This window comes from Crotalus tigris, unplaced genomic scaffold (assembly GCF_016545835.1).
Source record: "Crotalus tigris isolate CLP2741 ecotype Arizona unplaced genomic scaffold, ASM1654583v1 scf7180000018549.3470463, whole genome shotgun sequence".
NCBI lineage: Eukaryota > Metazoa > Chordata > Lepidosauria > Squamata > Viperidae > Crotalus > Crotalus tigris.
This window is the reverse complement of record NW_024097072.1, coordinates 2,116,524-2,142,685: the sequence shown is the minus strand read 5'-3', so window position 1 is coordinate 2,142,685 and position 26,162 is coordinate 2,116,524. Positions and strand designations below refer to the sequence as shown.

The 26,162-nt window shown below is 43.6% G+C and overlaps 1 protein-coding gene across 2 annotated transcripts in view; it reads right to left on the bottom strand.

The window, feature by feature from the left end:
- The window catches only part of SLC39A14 (solute carrier family 39 member 14), a 29,638-nt gene extending 4,264 nt beyond the window's left edge, over nt 1-25,374 (bottom strand). The window contains exons 1-8 of one of the 2 annotated variants that reach the window (XM_039354272.1): nt 25,267-25,374; nt 19,695-19,761; nt 12,375-12,666; nt 11,747-11,933; nt 10,039-10,208; nt 5,091-5,213; nt 1,216-1,398; nt 233-440 (exon numbers count right to left, since the gene is read on the bottom strand). In XM_039354272.1, coding sequence (XP_039210206.1) covers nt 233-440; nt 1,216-1,398; nt 5,091-5,213; nt 10,039-10,208; nt 11,747-11,933; nt 12,375-12,656 — 1,153 coding nt within the window. In that variant the 5' untranslated portion in view covers nt 12,657-12,666; nt 19,695-19,761; nt 25,267-25,374. Of the gene's footprint in view, nt 1-232; nt 441-1,215; nt 1,399-5,090; nt 5,214-6,790; nt 6,961-10,038; nt 10,209-11,746; nt 11,934-12,374; nt 12,667-19,694; nt 19,762-25,266 lie in introns of both variants that reach the window. The other variant, XM_039354271.1, reaches the window with a different exon arrangement.
- Nucleotides 25,375-26,162: the final 788 nt, after the last annotated feature.

Genomic DNA, 26,162 nt, shown 5'->3' with positions numbered 1-26,162 from the left:
ATACAGACAAATGCATATCACCGAAGGACCCATGAATAGGACCACGAGAAAATTTCTTCCACCTTTTCTACCCCGTGTAGACATTTTTAGAAATCTCTGTCATTGTTTTGTTGTACTGTGTTGTGTTCCTACTTTTATTTCGATTGTTCCTTAATAAGAATCCCACTACGCGCATCCCTAAAAGGAGTTCTGTATTTTTCTAGCTGTAAAGCAGAAATAAAGCGGCACACACCTAGCTCGTGCGGGAATTCCTCACAAAGAATGGCCACAGAGGTGCTGATGCCTTGAAAGACTGAGACAGTGAAGGAGGCGCCAATAGCCAGCCCATCAATGAAATTATGAAGGCCGTCACTCAAGGTTATCATCCAAGCCAGCGTTCCAATGTCTGAATAACGCACCCCTTTCAACCAATAGCACGTGCTTTGAGATGCTTGGAGGTCCTGGAAAAGAAGGATGATATTAAGAAAAGCTGGACATTCCTTATCATCTCATGATAGGTGAATAACAAATCCTACATGGACCCTATAGAAGAGAGTATTTGTAGCTTGGGATTGAAATGTAGGGTCTCTTGAGCTTGGTGGTTTTCTTACAGACGTTTCATTACCAAACTAGGTAACCTCATCAGGTAACATCATCAGACCCTCTATGGCAGGGGTCCCCAACCCCCAGTCCATGGACCAGTACTGGGCCACAGCACGCCAGCAACCGGTCTGCACAAACAAGGAAAGCCCGATCTGTAGGATGCAGGCAGCACGCAAAACCACGCCCCCTCCGGTCCACGGAAAAACCTCTCTCCACGGAACCGGGCCCTGGTGCCCAAAAGGTTGGGGACCTCTGCTCTATGGAACCTGCAACATAACACGTGATAACCTACCTACATTACCTCCCATGCTATATAGGTATGTCCACTGTGAGAATATAGGTACAGTGGTAGTGTGTGTGTGTGAGAGAGAGAGGGGTGAGGGAGAGAGACAGAGACAGAAAGAGTAAGAGAGAGGGAGGGAGAGAAAGGGAGAGAGAGGAAGAGGGAGAGAGAAACAGAGAGGGAGAGAGGGAGAAGGAGAGACAGAGGAAGAGAGAGGGGAGGGAGAGGGAGGGAGGGAAAGAGAGGGAGAGAGAGAGAGAGAGAAGGAAAGAGAGAGAGAGAAATAAGGGCTCACTGGCCCCAAAAGGGCCCCCAAAAGTTGGGCGACCCCAGTGCAATTATTCACTGACCTGAACAGACAAGGTGCCAACAACCTTCTGATCAGCAGAAGGATTCTTGCATTCCAAATCGCTGCTCTTATTAGGGATCATGTGATCCAGATCTCCATTCTGCAGTTTTTCCGTGACACCTTCTTCCTGATCCTTTTTAGAAGGGAGGGACTCACTGCTGTAATGGCTGTGTCCGTGAAGGTGCTAGGGAATGCAGAGACAATTTCACCATGCAGTTGTTCAAAAAGATACATACGATGCAACCACCACCAGGTCTACGTTCTATTTCGTAGGCCTTTGTCCTGCCTTCCTGTGTAAACCTGACGATCCGTAATCATCAAATATACTGTAATATCTTTTGAAGGCGATAGGAAGGACCCACTCAAAACACTTGGAAAATCTATATTCAAACAAAAGAGGTCTAGAAACATTTTGGAAACCAGAAGGTGGGGCAATTGCACCTTCAAAAAGAACACATTTCTGAGACAAGCACGAGACACGAGGGGGGGGGATCTTTTCTCGCTCTCCGACAAGAGGATCTGCTGAGTAGGAAGGCTTGCTTGCAGACTTAACGAACCTGCCACTCCCTCAGATAACTGGATTCTAAGCTAGAGTTCTTAACATTGACCAGACATTTGAGTTACACCCAGAAAACATGCTGATCTTTTAATCCTGCATTAGGGTGACATAATCATGACACCATGATAAGGGCATGACAAATTAGCTGCCAGATTCTAACTTAATGCTTCCAAAAGCTCTCTCAGGGTAGTGCCCAGTGAAGGATATTGCAATAATTGAGACCTGATGCAACCAAGAGAACTTTGGTCAGGTTAGAGTGACAGGAGTTGCCACAACTTGAAAACAACTGCGCATGAGATTCCAGGAGAGAAGCAGTCAAGAAGCACTTCTATGGTTTTGATCTCTTGGGAGTGAGCAGGTTCCTTTCCAAAATATTGTGTGCCACAAACCTTGAGGCAAGCATTCTTCAAAGAAGGCTGCCCTCTAATTTGCATTAAACCCCACTATGTTCATCTCCAGCTAGCTCAGGGGCAGGCAACCTTGGCTCTTTTATGACTCGTGGACTTCAACTCCCAGAATTCTGAGCCAGCCTGGCTCAGCTTGGAAACCTCTCCCTTTCCCCTCAGCGTGGCTGGCTCAGGAATTCTGGGAGTTGAAGTCCACAAGTCATGAAGGTGCCAAGGTTGCCTACTCCTGACTTAGCTCATTATTGCACCTAAGAATTATTGAAGATTTTTAACGAACAAAGGTAGAGCTAAGTGGCAACCTCTCTCAGAAAATTCATCTACTGTAGATATTAAAAAAAAAGAAACAGAAGAAAACTACCTTGATATTATAGGCTGAAATTCTTAGGAGGATACAACATTCCCTTGAGCATCAGTCTTTCTAGATATGATGCACCAAGGATGGATCTGAATGACAGATATTAAGTCCCCATCCCAGCAGTCCAAGATGATACCACAGCTGACGGCACCCAAAATCACCAAGAAGTCCAGAGACGACTTCTCACTAAGCTCTTGCATTCCAGCAAGATGATCAAAAGATCTCCATCCCATGTCATTCATTACAAGGTCTATGAGGTGAGTGTCATCCAGATAAAAGAGGCTTGCTGTTCACTATGAGGCACCATATATTTGTTGTTGTTAGTTGCGAAGTCGTGTCCGACCCATCGCGACCCCATGGACAACGTTCCTCCAAGTCTTCCTGTCCTCTACCATCTTCTGGAGTCCATTGAAGCTCACGCCTGCTGCTTCAGGGACTCCATCCAGCCACTTCATTCTCTGTCGTCCCCTTCTATTGCCCTCAGTCTTTCCCAGCATTAGGCTCTTCTCCAGGGAGTCCTTCCTTCTCATTAGGTGGCCAAAGTACTTGAGCTTCAACTTCAGGATCTGGCCTTCTAAAGAGCAGTCGGGGTCGATCTCCTCTAGGACTGACCGGTTTGATCACCTTACCCATTATTATAATCCTTCCATTACTATAGGTCGGTTTTTTAGCTTCACAGCTATTGCCATATTTTTATATCTCAGTTCAAAACTGCTCTACTGCAGATGTTTTCCAATGTTTCTAGGATATACAACGTAATGCTTAAAGCCTGACAATCCACAAAAGATCATCAAGTTCTCTGATTATTTGGTTAAAAGGAATCTTTTTCAAATACTTCTTTTTGAAAGTTCATGTAGACATTCATATTCAGTACTTTCACCTATCTGTATATTGGAGCATGCAACAATTCTTCTGTCAGATATGATTTTTTTTCTTTGTTGTTCTTTATTGACTGTTCCTTCCAATATCTACTCCATGGTTTGCTCAGCTGTTTTAATTCTGACGAATTCTACATTTGTTTTGTAGCTGTAATCAGTACTGAAAACTTGAAAAGGGGAGAAACTAGGAACTCAAACGAACAGGCAAGATCTATTTCATATTCTGCACAAAATATATCCCATATTAAAACTGGGACGGAAACTCCTTATATCTATAGGTATTTTTTTTAGTATTTTTTTTCTGTTGGAATTGGTATTAAGCTCATGGATTAAACTTCCAGAAATCTCTTTGAGGGTGTAACAAAAATATAATTACAAAAACTTCCATGAAAAATAATGGCAGATGGGTACTTTCGTTTCTTCAAATGTTTATTGCAACCTTTTCAGAAAATAAGCAGGGGCAGATACCTCCTCTGAAAAACAGTTGACCACGTGCTTCTCAAGCTTGGCAACTTTAAGATAGGATGGACTTCAGTTCCCAGAATTCCCCATGAAGTCCACCCATCTTAAAGTTGCCAAGCTTGACAAACACTGCCCTAGATCAGTGGTGGCGAACCTATGGCACGTGTGCCAGAGGCGGCACTCAGAGCCCTCTCTGTGGGCACGCGTGCCGTTGCCCCAGCAGAGTTCGCCAGAATAGGGAGCACATGGCGTTTGGAAGCAACAGGGCAGGAGGTGAGTGAGCAAGCAGTATTGCCATCCCAGGATGCCCTGGAGATGGCGAGGGACTGGCCCCGGCCACGCTCACTCTGTCTGCCATGACCACTGCAATGGGCCGCGCCCCTCCACCCCCAAGGGCACTACAATGCTGATGCAACCTGGCACTTTGCAATAAGTAAGTGGGTTTTGGGTTGCAGTTTGGGCACTCGGTCTCTAAAAGGTTCGCCATCACTGCCCTAGATCCATAGCATGTAATCAAGGAAGGAGTGGGATTATCCTAGGATAAATGATGTAATAGTAAAGTCAAAACAGGACCGGCTATTGTTCTACACAAACATCTCAGAACACACTGTAACAAACTGAGATCTCTCCCATGGACATTTTCTCAGACAATTTTTTTTTTTAAAAAAGCTTGCAAATAATAATCTGGCAGAATTTCAACTCCTAATATATTTCGAAGAAATAGCAAATCTTTAGTTCCTTATTACTTGATCATATTTGATGCTCATGAAAGGGGGGGAGCTAGAGGGGACGTGATAGCAGTGTGCCAGTATTTGAGAGGTTGCCACAAAGAAGAGGGGGGTCAACTTATTCTCCAAAGGGCCTGAAGGCAGGACAAGAAGCGACGGATAGAAGCTAATCAAGGAGAGAAGCAACCTGGAATTAAGGAGAAACTTCCTGACAGCAAGGACAATTAACCAGCTTTGCCTTCAGAAGTTTTGGGTGCTTCATCCCTGGAGATTTTTAAGAAGAGACTGGACAGTCACTTGTCTGAAATGGTATAGGATCTCCTGCATGAGCAAGGGGCTGGACTAGAAGACCTCCCTTCCAGCTCTCTTCCAATTGACTGACTGATTGAAAATTCAAGTAAATGCCCAAAGACAATGAACTAAAGATTGTGTCAGGATCAACTGAGGCTCAAATAACTGAGGGAAAACGACCCTCTACTTTCCTCACCTCGTTCTTTTGTTTCAGGAGCATCTTCAGTATTTTCTCAGTGAAAAAAAACAGATAAAATCCCCCAAAGACAACAGCAGATATGGAGACATAATCATCTTTCTGTGGATTGAACCCAAAGGCCTGGAGGAGAGGGAGAGAAAAGGGGTTGGCTATCAAAAGCATAAACAAACAAACAAACAAACCAACATCCTTTCTATCTAAAGTTCTGTCTTCTTTTCTTATCACCTCTAAGGGTAGACCAAAGAGGATCTAAAAAGCTCCAGACCTTGAGAAACTACCCAAGAAATGTGTTTCCTGATCATGAGTGGTAACAAATTCGTATTACCACAGCATGTCCCTAAGTTAGCCCACAACAGATGTCATCTTATCTTGCTCAGCAACTAAAAAATGAATGTTTAGCTATCTTTCATGATGATGTGTTGAAATTTCTGCTTTTGATGACTGCATTTTAAACTTCTGGTCTTTAATTATGCTCTACCTTGTGCACAATTCTAAAATATGCTCAGCCATACAGTTGAGCACTGTTCTGTAGGAATACATTCCTTTCACATGGAGACCATGTCCAAGAGAAAGCCAGATGTGAAGTCTGCTAACATCCTGGGATTATATGCAGAAGGCATAATAAGCAAGCAAAATCAAATAATTTAGCTGGTGTGTTCCGTTTGCAAACTGAAGTTGCATAGTTAAAATTTCAGTGAGATATGGGTCTATATCAAATAGCAGACCTGGATATAAATTCTTTTTGGCTCCTTAGCTGGCTTTGAGAGCAAAAAAAAAGCATCATTTAACATTTCAATTCCAGGTGACCCAGCTAACATGTCATACACAATATTAGTGTGTGAAAGACATGTTTCCTATTCATTTTAGAGCAAATAAGCCATGGATCTGGTATGTTTTCATGATGAATACAGGCGTATCTGAAAGATCTGGAACTAGCTGGTGCTCTGTGCTGAAAAATCTTCATCACAAAAGCAGCATGAAGAGGACTTCCTTTTTATGTCCCAAGCCTTTCTCCATAAAAGAGTCTATATAGAACAGGGGTTCTCAACCTTGGCAACTTTAAGACTTGTGAACTTCAACTTCAAAGCTGGCTGAGGAATTCTGGGAGTTGAAGTCCACAAGTCTTAAAGTTGCCAAGGTTGAGAACCCCTGATATAGAAGGTGGAGATCATTTTCCCACTGACTATTAGTCTTCCCTTAACACTCTCCTTGGGAAAGTATGATGATCAACATATGTGCTGCCAGGAAATTAGATCAATTACCCTTAAACTAGCACAACTGACCTTGGTTTTCTGTTGATATGGGATTCCTGCCCTGTTAGATTGGCACAGACCTTTTAGTCTGTGTTCCTTCACTTAATTGACATTTGTTCTCCCGAGGCCAGATCCCAGACTGAGTGAATTTACTCTTACATGAAAAAAAAAAAAAATCCCTTCCCAAAAGGCAAACACCTAAATTAATGGTCCATTGTTTCCCTGTGCGAACAACTCCACAACCCAATATTGCTAACCGCTCCACCACCCAACGTTTGGATGGTGTATATATTTCCACCCTAAGTACAAATGAAGGGAGCTCGGTGGTTCTATATCGCTTCTCCTGCAAGCGGTTTAAACAGCTAGCACAAAGTAGGTCACACTGCAGACACCACACAAGCATCGACAATTGCATCACCCTGGCCCGGAAGGCCCTTGTCCTACCTCGGGAATGAGCTGGAAGAGGGCATTGGAATAAAGAGTACCAATCGCCAGAGCTATGAAGTAGAGGAGCAGCCGCTTGTAAAAGGTCTTCTTCATGAAGGGAACCACACTGGCCCCGACCAAGGAGCAGAGGGAAATGACGGTCACACAGAGGAAACCGTATCCCCAGACTGGAGTGTGAGGGTCAGCCCCGTCCCCAATGAAATCACATGAGGGAGAAAAGACACCGGAGGGGGGAGGGAATATCAGAACGTACAAAAATGGATTCACACCAAGGGATGGAAAGGGGAGAGAGGGAACAGGAGACAGGGAGAGGGAGAGGGAGAGGGAGGGAGAGAGAGAAAGAGAGAGAGAGAGAGAGAGGAGATAATTTATTAATGATTGATATGCAAATCAAGATTGATTCAGGCATGCTTGAAGCACTCTTGGGCCCTGTAGCACTACGGAAAGCTCCTTCCAACATGGTCGTGGACTTCAACTCCCAGAATTCCTGAGCCAGCCTGGCTCAGCTTGGAAACCTCTCCCTTTCCCCTCAGCATGGCTGGCTCAGGAATTCTGGGAGTTGAAGTCCACGAGTCATAAAAGAGCCACGGTTGCCTACCCGTGGTCCAGGAGAAGGGCCTTCTCTGCCGTGGCTCCTGCCCTTTGGAGCATCTTACCCCCGGAGGTGAGGTGGGCTCCCATTCTCCTAACCTCTGCAAGAACCTGAAAACCTGGCACTGCCAGATGGCCTGGGGCCCCAATGAGGGAGCCTCACCTTGGAGGTGGTTGATGAATTAAGAGGCCATCCCATCGCCTTCTCAGGCATTCCGTTCCCTCTCGCCCCATTGTTCAACTATAATTTAATTTTGATTGGGATTTCCATTTTTCTTGTTTTGGAAACATTTATCTGTTAGGATGCTCGTGTTTTTAAAGGCTGTAAGCTGCCCAGAGTCATTTTGATGTGAGAGGGGTGTGAAATAAATAAATTATATAACCTCACTATAAGGGTCTCTAGTATTAATCCAGTAATTTGCACCAGATTGGAAGTTTGGCTAATTTTATGGCAAGGGGCCTGCTCACCACAACCCAAGTCGTGGTGTCCAGATTCGTGCTGAAGCTTTACGTCTCCAGCCAGGTAGTCGGACATTTTTCCCATTCAGCACATAAAACTCAGGAAGGAGACAAAGTGCCAGAGCCCAAGAGTGATACAGGCAAAACACAAGCCATTCGTTGCCTGTGTCTATGCTTCTCTATTTTAGGACAAGCACACTGCTGAAATATTTGTTCCCAAGGCATGGAGATTCTTAACAACTGATTGGCACCATCCTATTGCAACAGTTTTTACAAGACAATTAAACAATGGAGATGGCATATTTACAATTATTTCTGTTCCTGTTGGATCACAAAAAACATATTTTAGTTTTCAAGCAACAAAACGTTAAGTTTACGGGTTGGGAACAAAAATAGCCATGAACTCTATGAAAAAAGGATTACACAGAACCAGGCTATAGACAGCCTGGCATTATCCATACAAAATGAAAGTTGAAAGGATTCCAAATGAAGGATATGGATTTCTTTTTTACTACTTTCTTTTTTTTCTGAATGAGAGAAGCCAGTTAGTAAGATGACTGGTACAGAGACTAATAATAATAAAGTTAGAAGGGACCTTGGAGGTCATCTAGTCCAACCCCCTGCAGGAAACCCTATACCACTTCAGACAAATGACTGTCCAGTCTCTTCTTAAAAACTTCCAGTGTTGGAGCATTCACAACTTCTGGAGGCAAGTTGTTCCACTGGTTAATTGTTCTAACTGTCAGGAAGTTTCTCCTAAGTTCTAGGTTGCTTCTCTCCTTGACTAGTTTCCACCCACTGATTCTTGTCCTGCCTTCAGGAGCTTTGGAAAATAGTTTGACTCCCTCTTCTTTGTGGCAGCCCCTGAGATATTGGAACACTGCTATCATGTCTCCCCTCATCCTTCTCTTCGTTAAACTACACATACCCAATTCCAGCAACCGTTCCTCATATGTTTTAGCCTCCAGTCTCCTAATCATCTTTGTTGCTCTTCTCTGTACTCTTTCTAGAGTCTCAGCATCTTTTTTACATCGTGGTGACCAAAAATTGGATGCAGTATTCCAAGTGTGGCCTTTCCAAGGCATTGTAAAGTGATATTAATACTTTACGTGATCTTGATTCTATCCCTCTGTTAATGCAGCCCAGCACTGAGTTGGCTTTTTTGGCAGCTGTAGCACACGGCTGGCTCATATTTTAAGTGATTGTCCACTAGGACTCTGAGATCCCTCTCACAGTTGCTACTATTGAGCAAAGTACCACCTATACTATGCCTGTGCATTTGGTTTTTTTTGCCTAAAGGTAGAACCTTACTTTTTTCACCATCAAATTTCATAAAAATAGTCTTTCGCATAAAGGGCAAAATTAAATCTCATTCCGATTCTCACCTTTGTCTGAGAAACATAGTTAGCTATGCCACCAAAGCTTAGCCAGAATGTTATGCCAGAAGACAATTATGGCTTTAAAGTCTGCAACTAGAGTTCATGGCTATATTTAAGGCATCCCAAAACGTACAATCAAAAACCTCAATTTACTAAAGATTAGATCTCACGCGGCTCATAGAAATCTCCTCCATTTGTGAAAATAAACCAATTACTGAAAGAGAAACCAATAAGGAAACCAGAGAAATCAAGATAAAAGGACGTCCTCCCATGTACTGGTGTCTCATTCCTTTCCTTTTACAAAAATGACCTTTATGGTGCTCCACCTACATTTAACAGACCAAAAAGACACAGCAGGGCTAGAAAACCTAGAGTTAAGTCAATCTGCCCCTCATTCTAATAATGCTCACTGGAAATGTAACCAAGCTAGCTTCCATTTATGGTCAAAGCTTATTAAGAGGCAGAATCCTTCAAGAACCTTCCACTCATAACATGCACTATGGAAAGAAAAATCACAGTTTTTTTCTGGAATGGAGAGCTACGCATCGCACCATTGAGGGAACTTGAATGTTGCCTTCTAGATTTTTGTCCCATGTGCAGGCACACATATCATCATGCACATGGCTGGAGAAACATGAAGCAGAACCTTCGTTCCTCCCTTTATTTTTTTTAGGAAACCTGCCTGTGCCCCAGAGGTGAAAAATCCAATTTCAAAAGCCACTGAGGATTCAATATAGCCTATCGGGTACCAGAAGATAAATTGGTGGAGTGATGGTGATGGGAACCTGTGAGCAGGTGAGGTTTGTCTTACTGCACCTCTGGGATCAGCTGGAACAGGGCGTTAGAGAACAGTGTTCCGATGGAGAGCGCGATGAAATAAGTTAGGATTCGGGTGAAAAAGACCTTCTCAGTGCAGGGCACGACGAAGACTCCAAGGAGAGAGGCAAGGTTAATCAGTGTGACACTGAGAAAACCAAAACCCCATACTGTAAACAAGAAGAAAGAAGGGCACGTTTACCCAAATCATTGAAAACTGGGAATGGGCCTTTAAACACAGGGGATGTCGGAAAGGTCTAAGCCAGGGGTCTTCTTCAAACTTGGCCCTTTGATGACTTGTGGACTTCAACTCCCAGATTTACTCAGTTGGCCATTTTGATGAAACTGCAGGCTTGGATCCAGACCAGGGGGTCTTCAGACTTGGCCCTTTGATGACTGGTGGACTTCAACTCCCAGAATTCCTCAGCCAGGCATGCGTGGCTGGCTGAGGAATTCTGGGAGTTGAAGTCCACCAGTCATCAAAGGACCAAGTTTGAAGACCCCCTGGTCTAAGCTAATCCCACAACACTTCTTTTGCAAGTTGACTTGGAAGCTTTAAACGAGCAACTCATCCAATGAGTTGGCTAATTCCCCCAATTTTTCCAGGAGATGGAGGAAGCTGTTCCATCTTACACTCAAACCTAATCCATGAACAGTGTTAAAAGATCAGAGAAAGGCAGGGGAGTTGACATGTAACTTGACCAGGCTGGAGCTTGATACGTTGAAAAATAAAGTTCTAATGGAAAAGCTGAACGTGTATTTTTGAAAGACTAAAAGCATTCACCACAATGTCATCCAAGTTAAGTCAATGAGTAAAAGTTTGGCTTGGATGGCTCGACTTACAGCCAAAACAAACCTGCCATGGTAGCGTGACCGGCAAAAAAAGCAATACAGGTTAACTATTTTTTAAAGAGAAAGTTGGATAAAATATGTCAAAACTGTGGACCTAGTTATTCTGCTTACAGACATCTCTGCAAGATAGGAATCTTGCTCAGATCATTTCAGATCTTGTCTATAACGTGTTTAGCATCCTATTTACAGATCCCCCAATCCCCCAAAACAATGGAGCCAACATTTTTGTACATCCCTTTGTTGTTGTTTTGTTTTTTTTTAAATTTTGGGAGATTGAAAGGATGAAATGGGTGGCTTAAGCCTGCAAGATTTAACACCCATTAATACCCCAAATTTCCATTTAAAACATTAGAATCTAAGGGACCAAAACAGGCACCATGGTTTTTGCATGAACTCACAGTCTCCTGGTGATTGGCCCAAAATCACCAGTCAGTTTTCACATCTAAGGTGGGAGTAGAGCTCGCCTGGTTTCTGGGCCAGCATCTTAATTCTCTACACCAAACTGACTCGCCAAAGTAGATACTTACTTGAAATTAAGTAGCTGAAAAGCTATCTTTGCAGCCGGCTCAGAAGCTTCCTGAAAAACCAGTTTTGGAAAGCATCATACATATTTTTTAAAATGAAAAGAGAACAAAGCTTTGTACTTCCACTTTTATCCTCTATTTCTTGCAGATTCTGTACAAGACTAACCCTTACAGCACGGAGGCAACTGAAAAGGGGAAACCGACTAGAAAGAGTACTTTGCAATCCAGATGGACACCAGTTCTCCACTCAACAACATCTTGAGAAGGTGACTAGGAAGACCGAGGCTTAAATGCCCTGAAGGCGCAAAATAAAATGGGTTGAAGGCACAGACCTTCTGTAGAACTTGGCTTCCCTTCCTTCATCCTTTCTTCTTCTTCCTTCTCCAGGTTCTCCGGCATGCATGCCTTTGACTCCAGCTGTTGCAAGATAGTTGGGCAGAATTCTTTGAATTCGCTCTGCCCAAGACGGGATGATTCACTCAGATTGTGTGTGGCAAAGAGTTCTGAAGAACCGAAGCACTACAAGGCAAAAAAAAAGGTTGAGATTTCCACAGTGGGTCTTGTGCTTCTTCAGACACACAGGTGAGACACTCTCTCTAATCTCCTTTCCTTAACTCAGGGGGTCTTCAAACTTGGCCCTCTCATGACTTGTGGACTTCAACTCCCAGAATTCCTCAGCCGGGCACGCATTCCCCAGGCTGGCTGGGGAATTCTGGGAGTTGAAGTCCACAGGTCTTAAAGCGGCCAGGTTTGAGGACCCCTGCTCTAGTGATTATGGCTTAAATTCCTAGGAAAGCACTGTAAGGCCTCTACTGCACGTCAATCGACACATCTGCAAAAGTTCTCTGGATAGGCTACATTAAAATGTAATAATTTGGGGGAGGGTTAAGATCCTTTATAGACCTCCCTAAAATTAAAAAAAACAGGACAGAGTCATCATGGGAAAGGGGAGGGGGTTACCCAGGATAGGTTCCGCTGGTGTTGCTGCTGCTGCTGCTGCCGCGTGTGACTGACATTGTGGCGTTCAATGCCCACATGCAGGCGTGTCAATAGAGATTTCAACTGCAGTAAGGTGAGCCGGTCCTCTTCGCCATAGCGGAGGAAAAGGTCCTGCAGAAAGGAGGCTGCTGTGATGGGAGGTGGAGTCAAGGCTTTCGTGTCAGCCCATGTCCACGAAGTCAGAAATAGGAGATATAGTTGCATCCCCAAGGTCCATCTCCAACACCTTCCGCTCCAAAACATGGTTGAAAAGCTGAAAAGACAGACCCAGGCCCTTGGATTAGTACAGCTCCTTGCAACCCTTGCTCTGCTCCTCGCCGTATTTATTCGACAATTTTTGTGACTTTCAAAGGAACAGCGAAGTATAGCGAAGGAATAACTGGGCAATGGAGAGGGCCCCACAGATTGTTTGGGGGAAGAAAGAGCCCCAGCGGGATAATGAAAAGGGAGGGACAGCCACATCATTCATAAGGGCAAAGACGGGATTTCCCCAATATATTATTCTATTTGCATCCCGGTTTTAAATTCTATTAAATCTACACTTGTATTTATTTTATTTTATTTATCAAATTTCTATGCTGCCCATCTCCCGCCCCCCACAAGATGATTCAGGGTGGCTAAACTTGTAGATTTCAGCTACAGCTTCTCTGCATTTGCTATCACAAACCAGCAATGCAGGCAAGAGGAGCTTTAAGAAGTCACACACAAAAAAGAAAAAAAAAAGACCATGCAACGTGAGGAACACCAATTGCTCAAGCCTATTGTAGCTGATAACCTGTTCTATCAAATTCTGTCTGCAATGCCTTTTAATGCTCCAGGTTATCAGGTGCTGTGCAGAATCAGGCAGATCTCAACTCTAATTCGACTGAATCTCACCATGTTTAATTTCGTAAACTGGAAATCTAACCACTGCTTATAATTCATAATGCAAACATTAAAAGGGGAGCACATCATGAATAAAGAAATTCGGTGTCCGGAACTGAAAATGTCACTTCAAAAGGGCACCTTGACGAAGACTTATTGATCAGGAAGTGGATTTCCTGGTATATGAAGGACATGGAAGATAAAATGAGAACCTGTGTCTACAAACATGGCTCTGGGTCCATGTTTCTTAATTTTGCAAGGTAGTATTCCGAGCACAGAGGGCTTGTTGACCTCTCTTGGGGTTTTTTTTTTCTGAGGTAAACAGTCCTTGTCCTCTATTGATTAAGCAATCCATGTTGATCACCATCACACAAATTCCTTCAATCAACACGGGCTTTAACCCTAAAGATAACTAACCTCTAAACTAATCCAACTGTTTGAGATGCATTGACCAACTGTGTTGATACCTTGTCATTCTTGCCAGCAGCTTCCAAAGTGAAACAAAGCCACAGAGCACATATTGTCCCAGAGTCTTATTCTGCTTTCTTAACCGTTTTTGTTGACTTGTATTATATTTTATGGATTTTTTTTTTTGCCCTGCATCATTCCATTTGCAAATTATCTGGAAACTGTGGTGATTCAGAAAGACACCACCCCTAACAAAAAACCACAAGGCTTAGCTTACAAAAATCAAGCAGAGAAAATGTCTTCAAAAAATTCTTGCTCTCTAACTAGGACCGTACAGTGCTGGGACAAAAGCTATAATTAAGATCCATGTAATTAGGCCAAAAGAAGAGAATTTGTGTGTGAGAAGCACAATAATTATTTACTCTAAGTTTAAAATAACTTTATAACTTAAGTCACAATAAATATACAGAGAACTGTTTGGGATCTTGTATCAGGCGCGAATAATCAGGACCACACAAGTTCTAGTTAAGCTGATATATTGCTCATGCCTATACACAAGAATCTAGTCAATTTAACAGTTAGCACTAAACTAGCGCTAGATAAAAGTTAACGGAATTCAGGAGGTGTTGAACTTGGACCACTTGTCGGAGCATAAGGACTCTAGGCTGATTCCTCTTTTGACTCCAACCCCAGGCTCTGTCTCTGTTTCTCCTTGCTGCCCATTATCTAGTTTTTCTATTGTCGATGAGATTCACCGCCAAATTCTGGGATGCAGTTTAGAAACCTACTTAAAGGCCATTCAAAACCAAGGACATGGTGTCCTTTCTTATTCTGTATTGCTTTAAAGCTCCTGGAAAGACAATTGGTGAGAAGAGAATCCTGTTTAGTATACGAAGAGAAAATAGGCAAGACTCACTTTTAAAACAAATGTACTTTCTCCAAGAGGTAAGGCTAAAATCTGACTGGCTGGTTTGTTATCCGGTTTGTCAATCAAATCTATCCATCTCTGCAGGCACATATGTTTTCAACACACACACACACACACACACACACACACACACACACACACACACACACAGTCTTTGTCTGTCTCTGTCTGTCTGTCTTTGTCTCTCTCTCTCTTGTGGGAAGTCAGCCCCTCAGAGAAGGAAATATTAAAAGGGCAGGAAAATATATTTCCTTAAAGGATGTTAAAGAGGCAGAAAAACATGCCCACTTTTTCTTAATAGCCCCAAGTCTCCCTCCCTCAAGCAGAAACCAGCTCTGTAGAAATGCAGATGTAAACCATTCAGGAAAGTTGAAGCTAGAAGATTAAGAAGACAAAGACCTAGAATCTACATACCCCACCCAAACTCTAAGACAGGACATAATAGGATTAACTCACAGATGCCAAAGGGTACATCCAGACTCAGGTCAGAATACATGACACAATAAATACAAAACCTCAAACCGGAACAGGAAACAACTCCAAACAAAAGGCTCCAGAGGGTATAGAAACCCACTCCCTACATGTGCTCTCTCTTTTCTTCCAGAACCATTTTTCTGTCTGGCTCTCCTCTTCAATAAACTGCAACCTTCTTTCTAAAGCAGTCGCCATGTTGTTTATTCCCAACTTGGACTGAACCATGATGAAGACTTTTCCTTCAACACGCTCTCTCTCTATACACACATATCTTTGTATGTATGTTTTTTTGAACAAATGTGGAGGAGATTATAGACTTAAAACTTGTTCCCAAACCAGAACAATCACTCATGCTGTCCCATGGGAGCCACCTAGACACAATCTGCTATCCCTGTACCTTCCACAGAAAATACTTTAAAAACTCAAAAACTCTCTTCTACAGTTAAGCTCAATTTCTGGCAACTGTGCAGACACATCCATATTGCTCCCTCAAACTATCTTTGAGCCGGTTTTTCTTTCAAAATACCCGGGTGGGCTGGGTTTTGCTCCTAAGTAAATAGAAAATACATACATCTGTTGCCAACCCCACTACATATGACCTACAAAAGTTCTGCATTTCTTGACCCATTTGATAGGCTCATAGCCAGAATCAATAGAGATTTCTGCTGACAGATTTCAAACTTTAGTCACTTGAGCATGACTCAGAGCAGGTCTGGATCACAGCCCCAAAGGAAGTTGTTAATGGGAAAGGCTGAAAAACCAAATCAAACATAAAAATCTCTTTGCAATTCCCATAGAAAAGCCAATAGTATCCGATGGCCAGTCCTAATATACCTGTCTAACAAATCCAACAAAGTCCCAAAAAATTAAACTAGATGCTCTCATACTTAAGATAAGACAAGATAACCTTTATTGTCATTTTTTTTTTACTGTGGGCAAAACGGCACACATCAAAGATGAAATTTAGTTGCCCGCTCTCGAAGTGAAACACATACATGACACACACCTAAACATACTATGCACAACATATATATAGACCCACACCCCTACATATACATAACGAATAAATATTAAATACTGTCCATCTTGAATACATAACGGAAGGAGGAAGCTTGAAAGTTCACAAGGTTAATGCTGTATGGAATGAAACTATGGCTGAATCTGGATGTTCTGCTATGGATATTTACATGAATTTGTTGCTCAATCATTCATTTATTCAATTTCTATAAGCCATCCATCTGAACCAAAGACTCGAGGTGGCTTGCACTTCCAAAACTATAAAAACAATTAAAAACATTTTAAACAATAAGCATCCAAAACACAGCAGCAGAAATAATTAACCAATGAACAGTAAAGTCAAGGAACGGTGACCTTAGCACAGTGTTTCCCAAACTTGACAATTTTAAGGCATGCGGACTTCAACTCCCAGAATTCGACAGCCAGCATTGCTGGCTGTGGAATTCTGGGAGTTGAAGTCCGCATGCCTTAAAATTGTCAAGTTTGGGAAACACTGCCTTAGCATATTCAGTGGATCTCTGGGCTTGGATACACAGCCACATTTTAAAAGATTTACAAAAGAACAGCAGGACTGAGGCCATTCTAATCTCCAAGGGGAGGACATTATGCAAAGCAGGGGCTACACAGAGAAGGTCCATCTTCTGGTTTCTGATGGGATCTGCTGCAATCAGCTCCACTGAATTGGACGGGCAGAGACTCTTGGAAAAAGATGGTCCTTCAGCTACTACCAGTGTCTCTGCATTCTATCAGCAATTATCAGACAGTCGCAAATCCTCTGTTGAGGGGTACTTACAAAACTTAACATTAAGCGAAGATAGATCGGCCTTTTCTAGAGCCCGATTTGATGCCTTTATTCGCAGAGACGTGGTCCTTGTGGATCCAGGGAGGAAGAAACACTCACCCATGTCCTCAATCAATGCCCTAGGACACCCTCAAACGTGCTCTGATTTCCCCAATCGTTTCCAAATACAAGGGCCGTACAGGTAAATTTTATGCTGGTTATTTTTAAGGGAGGCTAACCCTACACTCACATATCAGGTGGCTAAATATTTTTACCAAGTTACACGACTGTGCAAACATTTTAAATTATATATGCTCTTTAGAAGGCCAGATCCTGAAGTTGAAACTCAAGGACTTTGGCTACCTAATGAGAAGGAAGGACTCACTGGAGAAGAGCCTAATGCTGGGAAAGATGGAGGGCAAGAGAAGAAGGGGACGACAGAGAATAAGGTGGCTGGATGGAGTCACTGAAGCAGGAGGCGTGAGCTTAAATGGACTCCAGAAGATGGTAGAGGACAGGAAGGCCTGGAGGAACATTGCCCATGGGGTCGCGATGGGTCGGACACGACTTCGCAACTAACAACAACAATGCTATTTTATTGGCCCATTATTATTTTTCCCTTCCCTAATAACTGTCCTAGACAATTTCTCCTTTTGTGCTAATTCTTTGATTGTATAGGCTGGTCAAAGACGGTAATAAAAATACTCGATTGATAGCCCCTCAGAAAACCTGATCCCAAGTGACACAGGTCATCTTTAAAGGCGATAACCAGCACCAGGAATTGCACCCAAAAACATACCGGTAAGTCAATGCAGCACACACAGTATGGTGTAACATGTGCCGTATATCCAGCATCAATGACTACTCTCTGTATTCTGCACCAGTTGAAGCTTCCCATTGCTCTTCGGGAGCAGCCCCACGCACAGCGCATTGCAGTAATCTTATTAAAGAGGGATCGGGCATTCCCATCGTCTTAAAAGCTTAGGCCCATTTTGGGACTTTGCTTTCAGAAAGTTATCAGGAATGCTTTCAAACACAGTTGTTTTACAGGGTGGAGAGAAGTTAACACAAGCCTTTGCACAAACATAGCCTTGGGTGGAATGACAGATGAATTTAAATTACTATTTTCTTAAGCTTACTCCAGGGCAGACTTGTTTAAAAAAGACGTAATGTCTCCTGCAATTGTTAGCGAACCATTTAGAAAAGAACCAAGAGCTCTGCGTAAAACAGGAGTGCAGCACCAAAGCCTCAACAGCATTCAAAAGTTTTCCACTGAAAAGACGTGAATTTAGGGAACACGCGTAATTGTAATTTAATTTAAATTAAATTAAACTAAAACTAGTGTAGGGACTGTAGCACTTTGAGCGGAAGCCAAGGACTGCCTCTATTAACATCAACTTTTCAGGTGGAAATTTAGAAGGCCGGAGAAGGAACGTGCCTGTGGCAATTTTAAAGCCAACGGAAAAAGGAGGACAGGAGTAAGAAATCAAGAGCAAGCTATAAAAAGGGTCTGTAGCCTTGCCAGCATTTCATTTCTAGGCCAATTTCCCACTCTTGGGGGTTAACGTGGCCAAGGACCACACCTCAGTGGAATCCATGGGCAAGAGACCCATTATGAAGAGGTTTCAGCAATGATGTTTTAAACATTATTCAGCATCTTATGAAAGAGGTGACAGATACCTATTAACACAGGTAAAAGCAAATCCAGAAAGAGTCTTTAGCACAAGGCCCAATCAGGAAGTGAAATACATTCTCAATCTCTTTCGGGAGAATGAATTGCTTTGCTAAACAATGTCGTTACTCATGGTTTTATTGACCAATATGAAGCCATAAGGGTTGGTTTCACACGTCATGCCGAACTATAACCCCCCAAAAATGCAGTGGCTAATTACAACTGGCTACATGAAATCTTCTCTAAACCACGGATGCATTGTTTTTCTTTTTTTTCCCTCTTCTCTTTTTTGCCCTTTCACTTCTTTGGGTTGACTGAAGAAATAGCAATGGGCTGGACTCGCATATCTAAAGCTGAGCCACAATTTAGGCACTCCAATATACACAAAACCTTTGTGCAAAATTAATCAGCTTCTCCCTGAAAGCGTAAAGGATTTCTATATACTGGCAGGTAGTCCTCAACTTAATTCAGGACTCATGGAGTCCAAAATTTCTGTTCAAGCAGGACAGTTGTTATGCCGGTTGCCAAGCGTCTGGCTTTTGATCTTGTGAACGTGAGGATGCTCAATGGTCATAAGTGTGAAAAAAGGTTACAAGTCCCTTTTTCAGTGCTGTTTTAACTTGGAATGGTTGTTAAATGAATAAGTTGAAAACTATTTGTAAAGACAGTTATAGACCATCTACATCAGGAGTCCTCAAACTTTGCCACTTTAAGACTTGTGGACTACAACTCCCAGAATTCTGGGAGTTGAAGTCCACAAGTCTTAAAGAGGCCAGGTTTGAGGACCCCTGATCTACATCTATTGGACATGAGTGATGGCCAACATTGGAAGCTAACTCTTACACATTTCAACTAATGTCAGAAGTGTTTCAATAAGCCCCGGTATCAAGTAGAATAGTTTTGCCTCTAGGACATTTATTCAAGTGCTCTGGAAATACAGAAACACGGGAACACTTCTGTTTTTGACCCTGGAAGACCCCTTGCTTCACTGCTTTTTGAAAACTTTTCTGCGGTTCAGACAATCCGTCCTCCACTAGAGAAACCAACCTTGCAGCTCTTGGTTCAAGAGAAGTCCAGCTGAGTTAAATGATTTTCAAAGCCCCTCCTCTCATAGGATGATATTATGAGGATACTTACTAGCTCAGAAGAAATGAGTTACAGGAGAAGGGTCCTCTTCGCCTGAAATGATCAGCACAAAACAAACCTGCAACAAATGAAGCCAAGATGTTTAATGGACCCACAACTGGTTCTTAGCTGTAATTTGTATCAGTTGGATTTTTGTTCTGTTCTTAAGTAAATAAATAAATAGGATAAGTAGTATCACATTCTTTCTTAATTCAGAACTCAAATTTGTTAAGAGGTTGAACTAAGAAAAAGATGGAAAGGACCATTTAATAGCTACTAACGGCGGATCAGGATTGATTGGGTTGGGTAGATTGAAACCAGACCAGAAAAATGGGCTTTTTAAAGCGTGCTCTACTGTGAACAGCAGTACTGCACATTACTGGTTGTGCAAAACACAATGCGTATTTTCCTAATGGAATTCCAGCAGTCCCCCAGGCCAGCTACATCTCTATTGTGCCACTGCAGGTGGGAGTATTAGCTGATCTCAAAAACTTAAGCATGATTAGACCTAGTTAGTATTTGAATATCAGGAAATGAAGGCTCTAGGTCAAGCATGTCAAACTCGCGACGTCATGCAGCATATCAAGACTTTTTCCCCATTGCCGACAATGGGGTGGGTGAGGTTTTGGCATGACGCATCTGGCCCGCGGGACGGCAGTTTGGCATGCCTGCTCTAGGTCAATGTTTCTCAGCTTTGGTAACTTTCAGTTATGTAGATTTCGACTCCCAGAATTCCCTACTCAGCACAGCACAGGGGATTCTGGGAGCTGAAATTCAGACATTTTCAAGTGGTCAAGATTGAGAAACGCATCTATCTATCTATCTATCTATCTATCTATCTATCTATCTATCTATCTATCTATCTATCTATCTATCTATCTATCTATCTATCTATCTATCTATCTACCTATCTATCTATCTATCTATCTATCTATCTATCTATCTATCTATCTATCTATCTATCTATCTACTTACCTACCTACCTACCTACCTATCTATCTATCTATCTATCTATCTATCTATCTATCTATCTATCTATCTATCTATCTATCTATCTATCTATCTATCTATCTATCTATCTATCTATCTATCTATCTATCTATCTATCTATCTATCTATCTACTTACCTACCTTATCTATCTATCTATCTATCTATCTATCTATCTATCTATCTATCTATCTATCTATCTATCTATCTACTTACCTACCTACCTACCTTATCTATCTATCTATCTATCTATCTATCTATCTATCTATCTATCTATCTATCTATCTATCTATCTATCTATCTATCTATCTACTTACCTACCTTATCTATCTATCTATCTATCTATCTATCTATCTATCTATCTATCTATCTATCTATCTATCTATCTCTACCTACCTACCTACCTACCCAGCTTATCTATTTATCCATCTATCTATCTACTTACCTACCTACCTACCACTGTGAAGTCAAAAATATATCCTATAAGAAGACAATGGGAATCTGCTTTCTTACTTTTGCCAAGAAAAAAAGAACTCTATGTGGATATATCTACACCAGGGGTATCCAACACTGGCAACCTTAAGACCTGTGGAGTTCGACTCCCAGCATTCCACTGCCAGCCATGGAATTCTGGGAGTTGAAGTCCAAGTTGCCAGTTTTGAAAACTGCTACTTTACAGCTTACGTTTCTGCTCAGTCTTCTCTCAAAAAATTTAAGAGCCAGGCCTTAATGAGCAACACTCCTTCACACCTCCTGCTCTGCCAAGAAACTGCCATCACTAGACCAACTCTCTGGCCAAGAGCAAGTCACACGCTCTTAATTCTATATTCCATCTCGCCCGATAACTTTTGGGACATTCCTTCAGCATTTGCCAGGATGAACCGAGAGTTTAGTTTAAGCACTGCCACAATAAAGTCGAGGAGATCTTTATTTTATAAAACAGGTTGCTGCAGTATTCGTCTTTAGGGGGTACGATGCTTCTCTTGAATACTGAAGCTCTGTAATGTATGCCGATACTTGTAAGATATAAAATGAGGCTGTTTACATGCAGTACAATATGGCATAGAACAGGGGTCCTCAATCTTGGCAACTTTAAGACTTGTGGACTTCAATTCCCAGAATTCCTCAGCCAGCTTTGGTCCAAATCCCTTCCTGCTACCATTCTCCCTTCACACACACACACACACACACACACACACACAACTATTCCTGCAACTATCTGATTATCCTCAGCTTCCTCAGCCTCTATCTTAATAAATCTGCCACACTCCTTCCAAAATAACCTCCCCATGCCCAGTTTCATTGGTGGCCCGTAATAGCTGACCAAATTTCTCCCAGAAGTGCATCTACTTCCAAGAGTTGTCTAAGTTTGATAGGAACTGGATAAATATTCTTCCAGAAGAGATTATAAGTAGTTCAGAGTTGAACTGTGGACTTTATCTTTAAACACCACTCAGAAGAGACAATAAAGAAAGCTAAGGAAACAAAACAACTAGGGCACATCCTCTCCAGCAACAAACACCCAGATAAGCAGGGATTAACACCTCACAAAGAACCAAGCAGAAAACAATACCACAGTCAAGGAACCACCAAGGAGAAATCACATTCCTCCAACCCTGAGAGCACAAGCTACTGTGTATAAACAGGGAACACACCCCACACTCGCTTGCACTGATGGTGTTATCTATTTGGGTAATGAAATGTCTGCAAGCAAACAAGCAAGCTCAGAGAACACCACTTCAGGACTCCATAAATATTCTTCTGCCAAATTGCTCACATTTAGTTCCACCTCATCATACTCTCATCATACACTGAGCATCAAGAGCACATCCAATATTTCTTATGTAGGATCTTTATCAGTCCTCTTACAAAGTCCAAATATTCCTGGTATCACTGCCCCTCAAGCCCACAGACACACATCACTTGTACAGCTAAGAAAATGGACATTTACACAGCCTAATAAAACACCGAGGTTGTGGTCACACCACACGAGGACTCCAGATAAATAGTCCAATTTAATGTGATGGTAAGATACATCACAAACTCTCCAATCCCATTTGGGCGTAGTCCAGTGTGTCTTACACAGCCTCTGCCTGCTGATGACCCCAATACCTATTCCTTGCTATTGCAAATATTCTGCCAAGCCCTCCTGAGCCCCCCACATCTCTACAGAGGGGAGACCCACACACACAACACTGCAAACCTAACGACTCTGTGCCAGAGTTACCAGCCAGGCCTTTCAGAATCTCCTCTCTCCACTCTTCTCTTCAACAAGCACCTCTCACTTCACCTTGCCGACTCCCCATGAGACAGAAAGAATAAGTGACGGTATCCTGTAAGGTCTGTCCTAGCATGTTGAGTCCCTGCAGAATGGGGCTGAGATACAAAACTGTATTTGAATACAGTAAACATACATTCTTAAGAGAATTTCTAAATGGTAGAGCTCGGCCAGCTTCAGCTACTAGGCACTGAGGGTGCAGAAATGGAAAGGAGGAGCAGACTGCTCCTGGGAAAGAAAGCCACAATTCTCAAATTCAGGGAATACGGCTGGGCAGGAGAGGGGGATGTTGATACCCAGAGGGAAACGATTAGAATGTGTGCAGCGAACAAGAAGAATTATAATACGTACAAGGATCAAATGCAGAGAGAGAACTTTGGTTCGGAGGGGTTAGAGTGCTCGCTGAAACTGAAGGTGGAATGGGAAATACAGTACATTCTGGCATCAAGCCCATTTGGAAAGATGCCGGGGAGAACTATCGTAGGTAAACCTGAGATTGTGTTATGTGGAGTCATTTGTGGTCTCCAACTTTGCTTGTTCGAAGCAAGCTCAACCCTGGCTGCATATATTCTGTTATGTTATGTGCGTGATAAGTTAACTGATTTTAGTAAAAGGCAGCAAACTATTTAATAAACCACTGAGGGGAAGAGGAACTTCTGAAGCTATTTGTGAATGGTGAAAATCAGTGTTATCCAGCCTGGACACACACTCAACATATGAACTTCAATGCCCTAAATTCAAAGGGAGCTCTGCCATGGCCTAGAATGGTGGAAATTGAAGTACAGACATCCGGAGACTAGCTGGCTTGAGAAACAACCTGCACATTAAGTCTATCATGATCGGAGGGAAGAAAATGTATATCGGCAAGTTATACTGGGAAATTTACAGAACAGCAGGCAGATTGGTATCGACCTCAGACTTTGAGGAGGAGGAACTGGATCAGCCTGGAAGAAGGAAAGTAAGCTGGAAACTAAGAGTGGTTTGGGGTCAAAACCCGAGCTGATATCAGAGGGTAGATACAGAGGGTAAGATGGACAGCATGGAGCTAAAGAGACATCTTTTTAGGAAGCCAGCCCAGCCCACATCAGACAAATTATCCATAACCCACTTTTCCTGGCTAAGCTCAACATAAGTGCAGAGAAGAGCAACAAAGATGATGAGGAGACTGGAGGCTAAAGCATATATAAAACGGTTACTGGGATTGGGTATGTCTAGTTTAATGAAAAGAAAGACTAAAGGTGGCATGATAGCAGTGTTCCAATATTTGAGGGGCTGCCACAAAGAAGAAGGAGTCAAGCTATTCTCCTAAGTATCTGTAGGCAGGACAAGAAGCAACGGATAAAAACCAATCAAGGAGAGAATCAACCTAGAACTAAGGAGAAACTTCCTGACAGTGAGAACAATTAACCAGTGGAACAACTTGCCTCCAGAAGTTGTGAATGCTCCAACACTGGAAGTTTTTAAGAAGAGACTGGACAACCATTTGTCTGAAATGGGATAAGGGTTTCCTAGCTGATCAGGGGGTTGGACTAGATGACCTCCAAGGTCCCCACTCTGTTATTCTACTCTATAATGGACATCCCCCCTGGCTCGCAGACTCTCAGAGAAGGGAAGAAGAGATCACCTCCTACCCAGTGTTCCTCAACCTTGCCTCCTTTAGGACGTCTGGGCTGTAATTCCCAGAATCCCCCAGCCCATGCTTCCTGGGGAATCCTGGGAATTGAACTCCAGACTTCAAGCATCCAGATTGAGGAGCCCTGCCCTACAGGGGCACCAATGGGCCGGGGGGGGGGGCAGCAGCCCCATCCAGGCCTGGGGACCAAGATCTGGGGTGGGGAAGGCGAAGACATACACCATAAAGGGTTATCTACATGGCACTTTCCCCACCTCCCTCCAGAACTGGACTACAACTCCCATCAGCGCCCTTAGTGCCACGAAACGAGGAGGCTGGCGGAGAATGATGGGAGTTGTAGCCCAGGTCTTCTAGAGGGCGGTGAGGGGGGGGCAACAGGTAGGGGGAGCAGCCCAGGTGGGCAGTCTAGAACAGGGGGTCTGCAACCTTAACCACTTTAAGACTGGTGGACTTCAGCTCCCAGAATTCCTCAGCCAACTCTGCTGGCTGAGGAATTCTGGGAGCTGAAGTCCACCAGTCTTAAAGTGGTCAAGGTTGCAGACTCCTAGTCTAGAAGACGGGGGGGGCGGTGTGCCCCCCCCGCTTCTTACTTTCTTCCCTCCCCTCACACCTTCCATCCCGGACCCCAGCCCTGCGGCCGCCCCGGTCGGCGGCCAAGCATCCCCCTCCGCGGCTCCCCGCTCACCTTGCAACGCGCGCCGCCGCTTCCCTCAGCTCCAGGCCCGCCACCCAAGCGGAGGGACTGACAGGCGGCCGCCAGCGCGCATGCTCGTTTATCAAGCGAGCGGGCGCCCCGCCTCCACGCTGTCCTTGGGCTCGGCCTGCCATGGCTTCCATTGGTCCGCCCGGCCACGTCGCCCCGCCTGCCGAGCGTGGGATTGGCTGGGCATTAGCCTAGCCGCGCCCCCTCTTCGGAGGAGCCGGTCCGCGTGGCGCATCAGGGATGCAGAGGGCGGGCGACGGGGTCGCTTACGTCGGGGGGGGGGTGGCTGACGGATTTTGGGGGGGCTCTTCCCCCCTCCTTTATTAATGAGGCTTATAAGGGGGAAGTTGCGTGCAGCCCTTCCGATTAAAAGACCCCCACGTCCTTGCAGAGGGGGCTGTAACCGGGCGACGACCGCCAGAGCGCGGCTGTCTTTGCTGCCCTCTGCTGACCGCTGTGAGGATTGCAGCCCCCCCCTTGTGGCGACCCGGCTCGTCTTGTCCTTCCAACTGGATTCCTGTTAACATCCTTCAAATTCACTCTGAAATTTGAAATAGTGGAAACTTATTTTGATTCCTCGCCCGCCCGCTTCTTTTTTTTTTCCCCCTTCTGCGGTGCATTGTCTGACTTGGTTGCACGTGGTGGATTCACACATGGCGTCGGCTATAAAAGCAGTGTTTGTCCAACTTGGTAACTTTTAAAATGGGTGGACTTCCACTCTTAAAAGAATCCCTCAGCCAGCATCCTGGCTGGAGAGTTCTGAGAGTGGAAGTCCACTCATCTTAAAAGCTGCCGAGTTCGGAAAAACGCTGCCCCAAACATGTCAGGCACAAATCAGTGTGCGTGGCGTAACAAATTCACAGCACAAAAATAAAACC